The 12,927-nt window shown below is 35.3% G+C and overlaps 1 protein-coding gene across 17 annotated transcripts in view; it reads right to left on the minus strand.

Moving 5' to 3' along the window:
• The window catches only part of SLIT2 (slit guidance ligand 2), a 266,644-nt gene that overhangs the window by 106,317 nt on the left and 147,400 nt on the right, over positions 1 to 12,927 (minus strand). For all 17 annotated transcript variants that reach the window (XR_008746100.1, XM_055797553.1, XM_055797550.1 and 14 more), the window contains exon 5: positions 7,484 to 7,555. Coding sequence is in view for 16 of the 17 variants with exons in the window: in XM_055797553.1 (XP_055653528.1) it covers positions 7,484 to 7,555 (72 nt within the window). In the remaining variant the exon portion in view is untranslated. The remainder of the gene's footprint in view (positions 1 to 7,483; positions 7,556 to 12,927) is intronic.

The raw sequence follows: 12,927 nt of genomic DNA on the forward strand, positions 1-12,927 counted from the left end.
GAAGGGAATTTTGCTGGTGGGAAAAGAGAAATATGTCCTAGTTTTATAAATTATTGTCTTTGAAAGATACTACCATCTTTATGTTTTAGATGATCTTCCATCCGTTATGACCATGATATAAACCGATCAGACACACACCGTGAAGAACAATTGGCATGATATATGGTTTTTATGCTATGAATGGTACACGACTTTGAAGATTGTGTGTCTGGCTTGAATAGCAATTTATGATATTTGTGTTAGGGTAAAGATATCCAATGCATATATAATCCAAACAGAAAGTTAGACAGTATTTCACATTAACTTATGATGTCCCTCTAATAGATATACTGAAGCAGTATGAATATTTTTGGATAAGGCTGGTTCCTGATAGCAAATTGTGTGAGTGCTATGATTTAAGACATAAGTAAGAATACTAGAGAAAAAAAGCACATACTGCTCTAAATTTAAGTTATGTTTTATAATTTGGTTTTAGCATATCGGCTTTCAAACCACACATAAAAACCTACAATCCTATAATGAAACTTTTCTCATCACTAAGTTATTGAGCATACCAGTAATTCTAAATCCACTTTAGAAAGCTTTCTTTTTTTTCCCTCCCTAAGAGTTTCTTTTATTCTTTTCAAACTATTAAAGCACCCCGAGAACTGAAAGTGATCAGACATGGACCAGCAACTCTGGCCCATCCTCATCCTTCCCCTATCCCCAATTTCTTTATCATCTATCCCCCCGCCCCATCTCCATTTTGGGTGTTTTCTATGTGGGATCTCTCCATCCTTTTGGAAAGTCACTATTTGCTCCTGCCTCCCCTTCCACAAAGCAGTTGATTACCTTCAGCAGTGCCATTCCTGTGGAGCTTATAAAATGCCAAACAGCAGCGGTCACAATCAAAATCTTTCCATTGTCACAGAGAATTAATTGGGTTTTGCACCTATATCTGCTGCATTCTCTGGGTATTTCATATACTTATTAATCTACTGCTATTTAAAATGTTAATGTTTATGTGAGTTCAGCTATAAGAACTAGTAAAACCTAAATAAAAAGCATTCAACTAACAAGAAAATGCCTGCTTTAAAGTATTTTTTATTTATTGTTTTTGCTGATACATCTTACACTGTAGAAACATGTTGCTAACTTGTATTTTCTTCCCTTTTAGCATATGTTGTCTACCAGGCAATGATAAATAAATATCTAAAAATAAACCTTGTCATCCCACAAGAAGAGCATTTAATGACTAACAAGATGTTGCATACATTTGAAAACTACTGCCCTCATACAGGAAAAACCCTGTTAAACTGACTCTGACAGAGAAAACTTTCTTCACTCATTCCTAGAGGCTATGTTAAAAGTTGGGGCAGTTTCAGTCAATCTGCCTGCTTCACTCTCCTGTTCTTCATGGCTTGACAACACTTTGTGACCCCATGCAAGAGAGGTACTGTGCAGCTTTACCACCTTCTCCTGTGTTGAGAAACAATTACATTCTCCACTTGTATCACCTTAATAGTAAACATTTTTTAAGAAGTCATCAGGAAAAGTCAGAAGCCTTTCTAGATCCCTACAGGAGCTTCCTCCCCAGTAAAACATCTAGAAAATGTTTCTAGTTTTAGCACTGTATGCTGGGTTTCATATCATTAAAATTTCACCCTGGGAAAAGAACAGAGTGCATGATATTTATCACTGCAACACAACTTTTGGGAACAGTCACTGTTTTTAGTGTCACTTTGTATTTTTTACAACAGAACTGAGTTTCCTATTTCTCAATTCACTTTTCAATTTTAAGAGGAATCAATAATTTCAGAGGCATTAGTTGAGAAAGATGTAACAAAATAATGTAAGAATTTATTCAAAGGTTTTTATCAAACTTCAAAGAACTGTTTGTTTCCCATGACTTACTATTTATTCTGATTATTCTTTCCTCTGGAAGTCAAGTGCTTTTTTTATACTTGTTCTTATTTAAAAAATGAAGTTCATTTTGTTCTTTATTAAATTTTCCCTGTAAAACATTTTCAATGAATAATATTTTTCCTAATATACATAATATAGCAAATGATTAACCACCTTCTTTTATCCCAAAATTAAAAAGCAGGACTTGCAATAACTCCAGCTACGGCATACTTGCTGAATAAACTAGAAAAAAAGGGAGAACAGATCTACAGTTCACTCGCTCCATTCCCTCAAAATTGTTTAGCACTCTACTTGGCTCAACTCATTAGTATCTTCCATGAGCAAAGTAATAATAATAAAAAAATCAAAATTCAACAGAAGAATGCTGTGAAAAGGGGGATGAACACAGAATGAAAAATCTGTAAGTTACTGATGTAAGTCACATCAGTATGACTTCACAGCAACAACACAATTTAGCAATTAGAAGACGAACAGTATCAAGACCATAATAACATGAAAAATACACCAAGTCTAAATTATTAAAGCATGGGTTTGACAAGCAATGCATTTGGATAGCACTTTTACAGATGAGCAGAAAAATATACTTCCAGCTGTAGTGGAATTTTGTGCATGATCCGAGAAGAAATCAGCAACTAGAACATCTTCAGCAGGACTCTGTGTTTTTTGACTGCTAACAAAATTGAACTTCAGAAAAAGTCCAATCATTGCCAACAAAGATTAACACAAAATTCAGTCACGCCTTCAGTGACAACACCAGTTCTAATTCCTTCACAATCAGCACAAAAGAGGCATCAAGGCAACATCAAGTAATACTAATGAAGGTTTTGGACATAGTTTAGCGTAATGGGATGGTCTTTGATTGGATGTTGGTGTCTGCCTCTCTCTTCACTAATTTTCCATTTTCCCAGCCAATTTGATCTGTGAAGCTACTACACTGCCCTGCAGCCTTCATCCTTTGGGTGACAGCTAGAGTGTCCACCACTTGTTGGGAAAAAGCGAAACCAAATGAACACAAAGGCACCGAGGAAGACACGATTTGAAAGTAAGGCTACACTGTGGCAAGACAAACGGCATAAGATACTTGCAAGAGATACAATTAAAAAGTTTCTTGGTATTTTTGGTATCACTTGATGTTGCATATATTTAGCATCTTAATTCTGCCATGATGTTGGTGTATTCCTTTCCATCCTCTGCCAAATACTGATTACGTAGTGGAAGAGAGTTGGAATCTTAGAAAATTTTACATACTTCAAATGGAAATGTCATATTATAATTCGATAAAAATCATCAAACTGAAGCCAAAACCTACTTCTCAAAAATTGAGCATAGCACTATTGTTCTTTCAGTGGTGTTTCACATTTGTTTGCTTGTTATTTACAGTTATTTTTCTTCCTAGTAACCAGATTCAAACAACAATCCATCCAAATTTATAATTTTGGCCGCTAAACATTTTCTTACTATCTTAAATACAAATAAAATTCCTGAGGTTGGTGAGATTTTAAATAAATTTCATATCCAGTGTGAGTACTTGCATCACCAGGAAGGGTTATGAAGCCATCATTAACATGTATATTAAAAACCCTGTGTTTAATTTCCAACTTATATGATAATTTCTATTTATTTTTTTAAAAAGTGGGTGCCACTGTGTCCTCGGAAGAAACTAACTTCTTATTTTTCTCCTTGAAAAAGTAGCAAGCTAGGAGTAACTATCAGAATTATATTTCCAGAATTTCCACCTTAATTTTTGTCAAGTTCCAGATCAGCAGCTATACTAAGTGTGAATTATTCTTCAAGTCATTGCCCTTAAACAGGAAAATCAAGATTTCAAGGCAGAGCAGCCAGGTTTTTTTCCTACATGTGAACTGCTAAAATACTGGACACCGGGCTTCCAGACTGGGGAACCTGCACAAAATAAGCTTCCCTGTTTTTTTGTTGCTTTTTCTGAACCAGTTTATCAACAATTGGGCTGTATTGGTGAGAGTGAATCCAGAATGCTCTGTCTGGGATTTGTGAGATGACATCCATGCACTGCATCCAGTTTCAGCCTCCCCAGTAGAAGACAAGACACTGACTGTGCTGAGTCCAACCAGGGCCACCAAGATGGGAGGCCTGGAGTAGGTGACCGCTGGGGAGAGTCTGCAAGAACTGTCTTTGTTCAGCCTTAAGAAGAGAGGGAAAAGGGGCTATCTTATTATTGCTGCCTACAATGGCCTGAAGGGAGGGTGTAGGCAGAGCCAGACTCTTCTCTGTTGTAGTATGAGAGGCAAGAAACAAGTTGGAAAATGGGAAATTCCAATTAGATATAAAGTAGGTTTGTGGGGCCTAATGGTTTTTCAGGGTTTTTTTATTCTTCTGATTATGAGAGTGTGGCAGATAGCCTGGGTTATTAATTCTTGTAATGCCTTCCCTATTTTGCTTTTGTCTTCTACAGAATCTATCCTGTGAACATTACTAAGAAGATGTCCAGGAAGGAAATACCATGGCCATGTTTTATGGAAACTAGACCAGTTCTGAGAAACACCAAGAGGACTCTAGAGCTAACATATGAGCAGGAAATCAAAAGATCATAGGGGTATCATCAACCTTAAAGGAAGCAATTTCCTTTAGATAATCTGAGTTAATACCTAATTCCTTTTTGCTCTGCAAAGACTACCAGAATATACAATAAGATGTTCTGCAAAATATTCCAACTCTTGATTCAGAAGGGGAGTGAAAGAATGGTGAGTCTCCATTCAGGAACGTAAAATATGTAATGAGGTCAAGTTCTGTAGGACTTGTTAAATGTCTTTGAAACGGTTTACTAAAGCTACTGTATGGCATGGGTATAAATCATTGCATTTTTTTTTAAAGTCTAATTTATATTGAAATTGATGTAATTAATGTTGTTACACAAAGCAAATCTTGACTTTATAGTGTGTTTTAATACAAGTTTCTTTACTCTTTGTGCCTTCACCTATCTCTTCCATAAGTTTGGTTAACATTTTTAACATTATGCATTAACTGGGCAATTACAGAAGAAATGCGGAAATTAGAACAAATATTGAATTCTGTTCATGACAGTTCTCCTTAACTATATACAAATATTTGGTTCCTGAATGTTAGGTTAATCCCCTAATAGATGGCAAATTCTTTCATAGAATCATAGAATCATTTAGGTTGGAAAAGATGTTTAAGATCATCGAGTCCAATGGTTAGCCTAACACTGCCAAGTCCACCACTAAACCATCTCCCTAAGTGCCACATCTACACATCTTTTAAATACCTCCAGGGATAGTGACTCAACAGCTTCCCTAGGCAGCCTGTTCCAATGCTTGATAACCCTTTCAGTGAAGAAATTTTTGTTAATATCCAATCTAAACCTCTCCTGGCACAATTTGAGGCCATTCCCTCTCATCCTATCACTTGCTACTTGGTAGAAGAGACCAACACCCACCTTGCTACAACCTCCTTACAGGTAGTTCACTTGATAGTTTCCTTTGTTTGTAAAGTGATGTTTTCTATACCTATCACTTATAAACTGTCTCCTTAACTTTCTTTAACAAAAAATAAAAATAGCAAAATTCTTGCCATCACCCTTCTCTAAGTGTAATGTCCAAGGTGAGATGGAAGGCTAGGGTTCACATCTCATTCTTGTCTAAGCTTCTGGGAAGGCAAACCAGCCTGATCTAGTTACATAAATGTGTGCTAGAATCCACTCAACTCACCCCACAAACTCACTCATCATTCTGATCCTCACGCCTATACCTCACAAAATATAAGGTGCTCTTCCTTGTAGGAATTTAAGTAACATTTACAAGACCGAGAAATATATTTCTTAGTATTTTCAACTGCAGTTGGATCATAAAGATTTCAGTTTAGGGGTCTGGTGGGTTTTTTTCCTCTTTTTTCATTCTCTGGGATCACCAATAAAGGATATCTGTAGCATATATGCTATCACGATAAAATATATACCACAGATATGATTTGGACTTCATGACAATGCTATGGCTTTTATGATTTTTTTTAAAATTATGTCCCAAAAGAGAGAGGTTTTAAAGAGTAGATTTAAAATACTGCTCTGCCACTAGAATACTCTCAATGATGCTGTTATTTTTACTATCAAATTTCCTTTCTGAAGCTGTATCCATTTTCCAATATAAAAGATCATGCAGAAAAATGCAGGCTTCTCCTTGTAGCCAAGTCTCTGTTAGACCATGAGAAATGATGGGAGCAGTTCTGAGTAGAAACTCATAAAACATCCATTAAACAAAGTAACAAAGCTACTTTGAGTAGTGCTTGCATGTTTTAAAACACAATAGATTTGAACATAATAGTTTTTCCACTGAGATGTGGTAGGATTTCACTGTGGGGAAGAACTGTATCACAAACATGTTTAAATAAGAAAAAACAACCCATTCTTTTTAAGTATCATATCAAGTAGAACAAACTCTTGGGCATTCTGTTATATCTTTGAAAAAGAGTCCCCCTAACCAATTTGTTTGCAGTGCTGCGGGCAGTAGAATGGAGTCCACCATAGGAATACAGAAATGCAAAGGGTTTCCCCTCCAGTTGCCTCCTCCTGGGGAAACAACAGCGTGTCATCCCCTTTGTAATCACTGAGCACTCCATTTTCAAAGTAGTACAACTAAAAAGTTCATCTTTCTCGTGACACTGGCAGCTTCAAGTAATAAAAAGCATTTCAATAGAAATTACATTAAAACCTCATATAATGCCCTAATACTTCCCTATTTTTGTTGATGCCACATAGAATAGCAATTATATTTTTTCACAGCTGCATCACACTGGCAGCTCCATAGTCTTTCTGGAACCCACAAGTGTATGTCCTCTCTTTGTTGGTTGTTTATAAAAGATGAGCCCTCAGCCTACAGCAGGGGTTACAGCTTCTTAGTGTATGACCTAAACATTTTGTACTATACAACTTTATCACAGTTTTCAAGTCATTCCAGCTCTTTCAGTCCACTAAACTGATCTATCACTCTAAATAGAGAGTCGAAAAGTCACTGCTTTCCTTTGTCTTGGAACTCACATATTTTCACATTTAGAAGCCATAAGAATTCAAAACCTGCCCATGAACTTCAGGGTTACTATCTCCAGGAAAGTAAGTAACTGTCTTTTCATAAAATACTTATTTTACCATAGAAGAAAACTGTGTAAGAAAAGTAGTCACACAAGTACAAATATAAACACTAGCAAAACTAGTTAACAGCATGATTTTTTTCTTTCTTTTATACAAAGGGCAAACTTAGAACCAAGGCAAAATGATTTTTCCACATGAAAACAAAATGTTTAAAATAGCCTGACATTCAAATATTAAACTCTGGTTACCATAAACAAATAGTTATAATGCCTCGTTGCACTTAACTTCATTTCAAAGTTTTAGATTTCATATAAGGCAATTTTAGGATGCTTAAGATTCTTTAAAGTATTTTGACAAAACAAATGGTAAGCATTGGTTTTATGCAGATTCCTTGAGCAGCTATAAAAGTGCTCAGGAAAAACATATCTGATACAACAAAAAGACACTGTACTGACAAAGCCTTATCATCAGAATATATAGAAGATGAAGGAAAATACTTACAGATTTTTTATGTCTACTGCTCCTCGGAATGCCTTCCTTGGTATCGCTTGAATCTGATTTTCACTAAGATCACTAAAAAAAAAACCAAACCAAAAAACCAAAACTTAAAATCTGCCATATGTATTTAGTACTGTGTATAACAGAAGAACATACAAGAAAATAATTTAAACCATTACAGTTCAGTCAGTTTCCAATGAAGCTTATTTTATTAGCTTAACTGATTTGTAATTGAAGAAAAAGACGCAGCAATAATAGTCAAATAAGTTTATCTATGTTGCACTAAGTAGGTCTTTTACAAAACAATATATGCCAAAGAAAACCCAGAAGCCTTACATAGTTTAACAATGAAGGCCAAACAGATTTAGTTTTTACCTAAGTGATTTCATTTTCCAACCCATTCCAAACCCATAACATCAAATGTTTGACAGTATGTCCAGCTTTGTGCAAGGAAGACTGAAACTGGCAAAAAGAGCAAGTAGTGAGCTCTTGAGAAACAACTATCAGGCTGTATAACATCTGAGATCAATATATTTGTGAATTTTGTTTCAGATTGGCAAGCAACATATATTTTTAAAAGCAGTAAAAAACATCCTGTAGCAGATATCTAATGCTCCTTCCCCAAATCCCCACATAACCAGCTGTACTGCTCTATCTCAAACTAGCATCTTTTCCAAAAGAGAAATTCAATTAAGATTCTTTCAAAATTCTTAATCAGCAGTATTTTTTGCTATCAGTATAAACAAAAAATTTTTTTTTCTGAAATTTAGAAATATTTTTGGCCTTCACAGTTCCATACTGGAAATAAAATCAGGAGAACTGAAGTAAAGGCAGTAGCAGAAGAGACAGGAAAAAAACCAAAACAACCCCCAAACCAAAACCCAAAAACTAACCAAAACCCCAAACTAGAATCCAGGGCTTTTCATTCATGCTATACTCCATTAATAAGTAATGCAGCGCAATAGGAGATGATCAATATTGTAAGTTGGTTTTGCTTTATCCACACCATGTAGTTTGGAAACTTCCCTTCAGACAATAGTTTTATACCCTGGACCAAACACACCTACAACACACATGGTTCATAATTGTCTGAAAGCCTTCAAAGGGACATATCTACTTTGGTGTCTTAAAATTACAAAATCAGACCTTCTTTTAGAAGCCTTCAGAGATGCATGTATCTATAGACAACGTGGGGTACACAAGAAGTTACATGAAGAGGCTTGCTTGAGCACCTGAATAAAAGTTAGAAAAAAATCAGATGCATAGAGGCTGTTCTCTACACCGGGATTTTCAGCCCACTTGCAGAGCAGTTTTGTTGTGGCTAACCAGATTTCATTTTGCTAAAACCAAATCAGGAGCTTCAATCCAAAAGCACATTGAATGTAATCCAACCCCTAACAGGAAAAGTAAAGTTTTGCCATGTCTTACTTTTTAGAGACAACTTTAGATGGCCTTTTCAGAGACAGCTTTTGGAAGAAACATTGCAAAAGGGTGCGTAGAAATAAGAGATCTAGCTCCAATGATGTGAATAACCAAGAATCATTTAGTTGATTAGACATAAACAGTCCTTTCCCTAAAATGTAATCTAGCATAAGCTCATATTTCCAATTAGTAATCTCTCCTGAAGATCTCTTTCAGATTTATGAATTTTAAATAATTTGAGGACTTTACAACATCCCACACTGCCTGACTTTAAAAAAAAATAAATATCAAATCTCTTTTTTTAAGATAATTCTTCATACATTGACAGAAACTTTGTTTTATCCAACTCATTGTTAATTTATGGAAAATCACGTTCTGTTTACTAAATCGTTCATAGTTTGTGCATCTAACTGCATTGCAGTATCTTGCAAAGTATATTTAAAACTGGACCCAATTTTACTATTATTAACCGTGTGTGAAAAAAGAGAATCTATGAGCTGTGATTTAATTTTCAAGCCTCCTAAGTAATCTTGAAATGGGATATGACTGCACTGCTCTGACAATAAATTCAATGGCAATGAATGAAAAAGCCGTCTTCAGCATTTGTTACAGAAACATGATTTAACAGCCTAGTTCCTTTAAAAAAATTTCCATTATAAGTATAAACAGCAAACATCTATATTTACACTTCTGTTTGACCAATACATTTTACCTATATAACAACTGTGTATAAATTAGTTAAGTTAGCATTAGTAATTTATATCATGATCAATGATTAGTTTATAATACAGATATAGGTATATATCTATGTAAACCACTGCCATGCTCATAAATATATAGTGCAGGAGGTAATGGGTAATGGTGCATGATGTTTTTTATGACAGTTAATAAATTATCGTCATTCACCTTTTTACATAATTAAAAAAAAGTGGAAGATGAACTAGACTGAGACAGAATGTAGATTATTTTCTAAAATCTAGTAAAAAAATATCAGTGGTCAAAATCTTTCTTTCCTTCACTAAATGCAAATCTTGGCACAAATGCAGGGACTTACATGTAACAGCTATTAAGCCAGGTTCCTCAATAAACAATGCAGCGGTTGTATGTGTGCGTATGTACGTCTGTGTGTATGCGTGTGCAAAAGGCAGCAGACTAACTAACTGCATGTTGGATTTACCGCTGGGTCCACACAGTCAACACCATTTCCAGGTTGCACAGGCTCATGTAGACTAAAGTGTTCCCTGCTAATTTTAGCACATTTCAAATGTAAATTACTTGACTGCAAAGGTTCCCCACCTTGCTGTGCAAGGCACTGTTTAAAGCATCCCTCTAAACATGAAGAGCTAAGTAAGGCTGGCACATGTAATTTTCCAAAAGAAATTTTTTTGCAATGCATCTGTTGGTTTGCAAAACTTTCTTGTAACTGTTTATATAACAAAAGTGTAAGTTACTCATTCATGTCTTCACTGCAAAATTCTACGTCTCATAAAAAAAAAATAAGATTTTCAACACACAATTTATACCTACTTCACCACTACAGGTTTTTAGTAATTATTTATTGATTGCATCAAGTTTTCATCTGCTCATGTTAAAAATGTTTCCTTATAAAAACCTTGAGGGGCTTAAACAAACAGGCAACTTTTTCTGTTTGCATAAATTACACCTACATTTCACACTGCAGACTTAGGACTCAGAAGTTGCTGTGTGGTCTTTTTTTATGATGTTTTAACTCATTCACTACAATTCTTAGACTGCTTGCTAAAGAAGGCCCCAAGCAGCACAGGGTGCCTTGTGACTTTTGGGGGAAAAGATCTATTTTATAGATAAACCCAGACAATTTTGCAGACCATTATGTTACATTGATTTGACTTTGCAGCTTACATTCTGCAATTAATTAAGGTGTAAACCTCCTTTTAAGCCTGATTGTCATTGTTTTCCTGCACTAATAACTGTGTGAACTTTACCTCCCATTTCAAAACCAGGCAGCATTTGAATACCAAGTATAATTTATGATGTCACTATTTATAATGAAGGAGGCTCAAAGCATTTCAATACAATTTAAGCCACTAAACAACAGAACATCCTACTCTTACAAGAACAAATCTGTATTTTTGAAATAAAAGGCATAAGCCTATCTTCACATTTGAAACAAGCAATGCTTTCACTGGAACAAATTATTCTCTATTATTATTACAGCCCAAGATCTTACATCAAAATCCAGCATACCTCTGGAACAGCAGAACTGACTAAAAAATGTTTTGTACACAGTTAGAGTGAAAAAGCCAAGGCTCTCCTAGAGATATTTTACTTTTTTTTAATAAATCACAGCAGTCTTGTAAGATGTTTTGAATTCATCTTTATGTAGATTCTAGTCATCCTACAGGTCTCTTTCAACTAAATTATTCTTGACTCTATTATAACATTCCTAGAGAGATATATTCTAAATGATTAAGTCTCTAGTAGAGTACCTTAGACATTGACCCTTCAAGAAAATTCCTTAGTGCAACTTTGTGGGCTTCATTCATTTCATTCACTGGCCGGCAGGTCACCTTCAGCCACCCAGCCTCCCTGCACCCCTCCGCTCATACATCATCAAACCAGTTCTTGGGGCCAGAACCGCCATACAGAGCTTCAGTCTCTTCTAGGATGAGATGTCCTCAAGGAGAGCTCTCAGGCTTTTCTCCTCAAGCCAAAGGGTGTGACATTAATATTGGGGTTAAATAGCAGTTTTTCACACAAAAAGCCATGTGGACAAGTTAGGCTGGCAGCAGATGAAAGAGGCTCTTCTCAGAGAACAGAGAGATGAGCGCCTGTGCTGCTCTAGATGCAGCTACACCATCCTGCCTATAGTGGTTTGATTCAGATATGTTTAAGCTGTGTATATGTCAAGCACTCTTCTGAGTTGTAATATTCTGGCAGTAACCCCATTTTCTCAAAAGTGAAACAAGAAAACCAAATCCACGTACCAAAGCTGAATCCCACTCTGAATGAAGATACACACAGAAGAATGCACAAAAATTTCTAAATTTTTGCCCAATTATAGTGATTCTTTGAAAGATGTGCATACTTTTTTTTCCCCACACAGAAGGTCAGGTGTGTGTTTCTAAATCAGAGACTAATTACGATGCAGCTAAATATTTTTTTTTTTTTAACATAGTCTATCCAAATACTCAAACTCAGCACTAAAACCAGAGAAATACTATAGCCTCTCTAAGCATCTATGATCAAGTAAGTCCTGGAAATATTATGCTTACATAAAATACACTTTCTTTTTAAGCAAATCAGGCCAAGGCAAAATACATGCAATGTACACAGATAATGACATATGCCTCAGTTTTTACACTGATTTTTAAAGATTAAGGATTTAATTCTGATATTTTAAATAACACTACAGTAGAACTTGTCTAATTTGAAATTATGCCTGAAAGAATGTAGATATCTGTATTTCACAAACCAATGACATAGAATAAAAAATAATAGCAAAAAATTCCAATCAAATCTCTCACACCACCCTCCTCTAAAAATCAGCTTCATTTTATGTATTCAGTTCTTTTTTTTTTTTCCCCCTGGTTTTTTTCATCCCCCTCCAGTATGTATTAGTAATCATAATGCATTGTGCTTTGTGGAAATAGCAGAAAGACCTTGCCAAAATTTTGCTACTACCGAATCCTTCCTCAGAACAGAATGGAAATGCTACATTTCTATTTAGTGTATTTACTGGTTAGTAGATAGGCATATATCAGGAAAAAAACCCCCACCAACCTAGAATCCTACTAAATCTGAAATTCATACCAATACATAAACCTATTCCCACAGAAAACCTCAAAACCTTATAAATTCTGTTGCTTTTTTATTTGAGGATAAAGCCCTCAGATAACCTGATATTAATAAGCCTGATAGAGTGCTTCAGCTCTTAAAAAATGCAGACAGTACTGCATTGCAGCTATTTTATTACTCACCATGTATGGTTCCCAGTTGAATATCCCATTTACCCTCAAAAGGAGTGCTAAATTTTTAATTATATA

This window comes from Falco peregrinus, chromosome 2 (assembly GCF_023634155.1).
Source record: "Falco peregrinus isolate bFalPer1 chromosome 2, bFalPer1.pri, whole genome shotgun sequence".
In the NCBI taxonomy this organism is placed as follows: domain Eukaryota; kingdom Metazoa; phylum Chordata; class Aves; order Falconiformes; family Falconidae; genus Falco; species Falco peregrinus.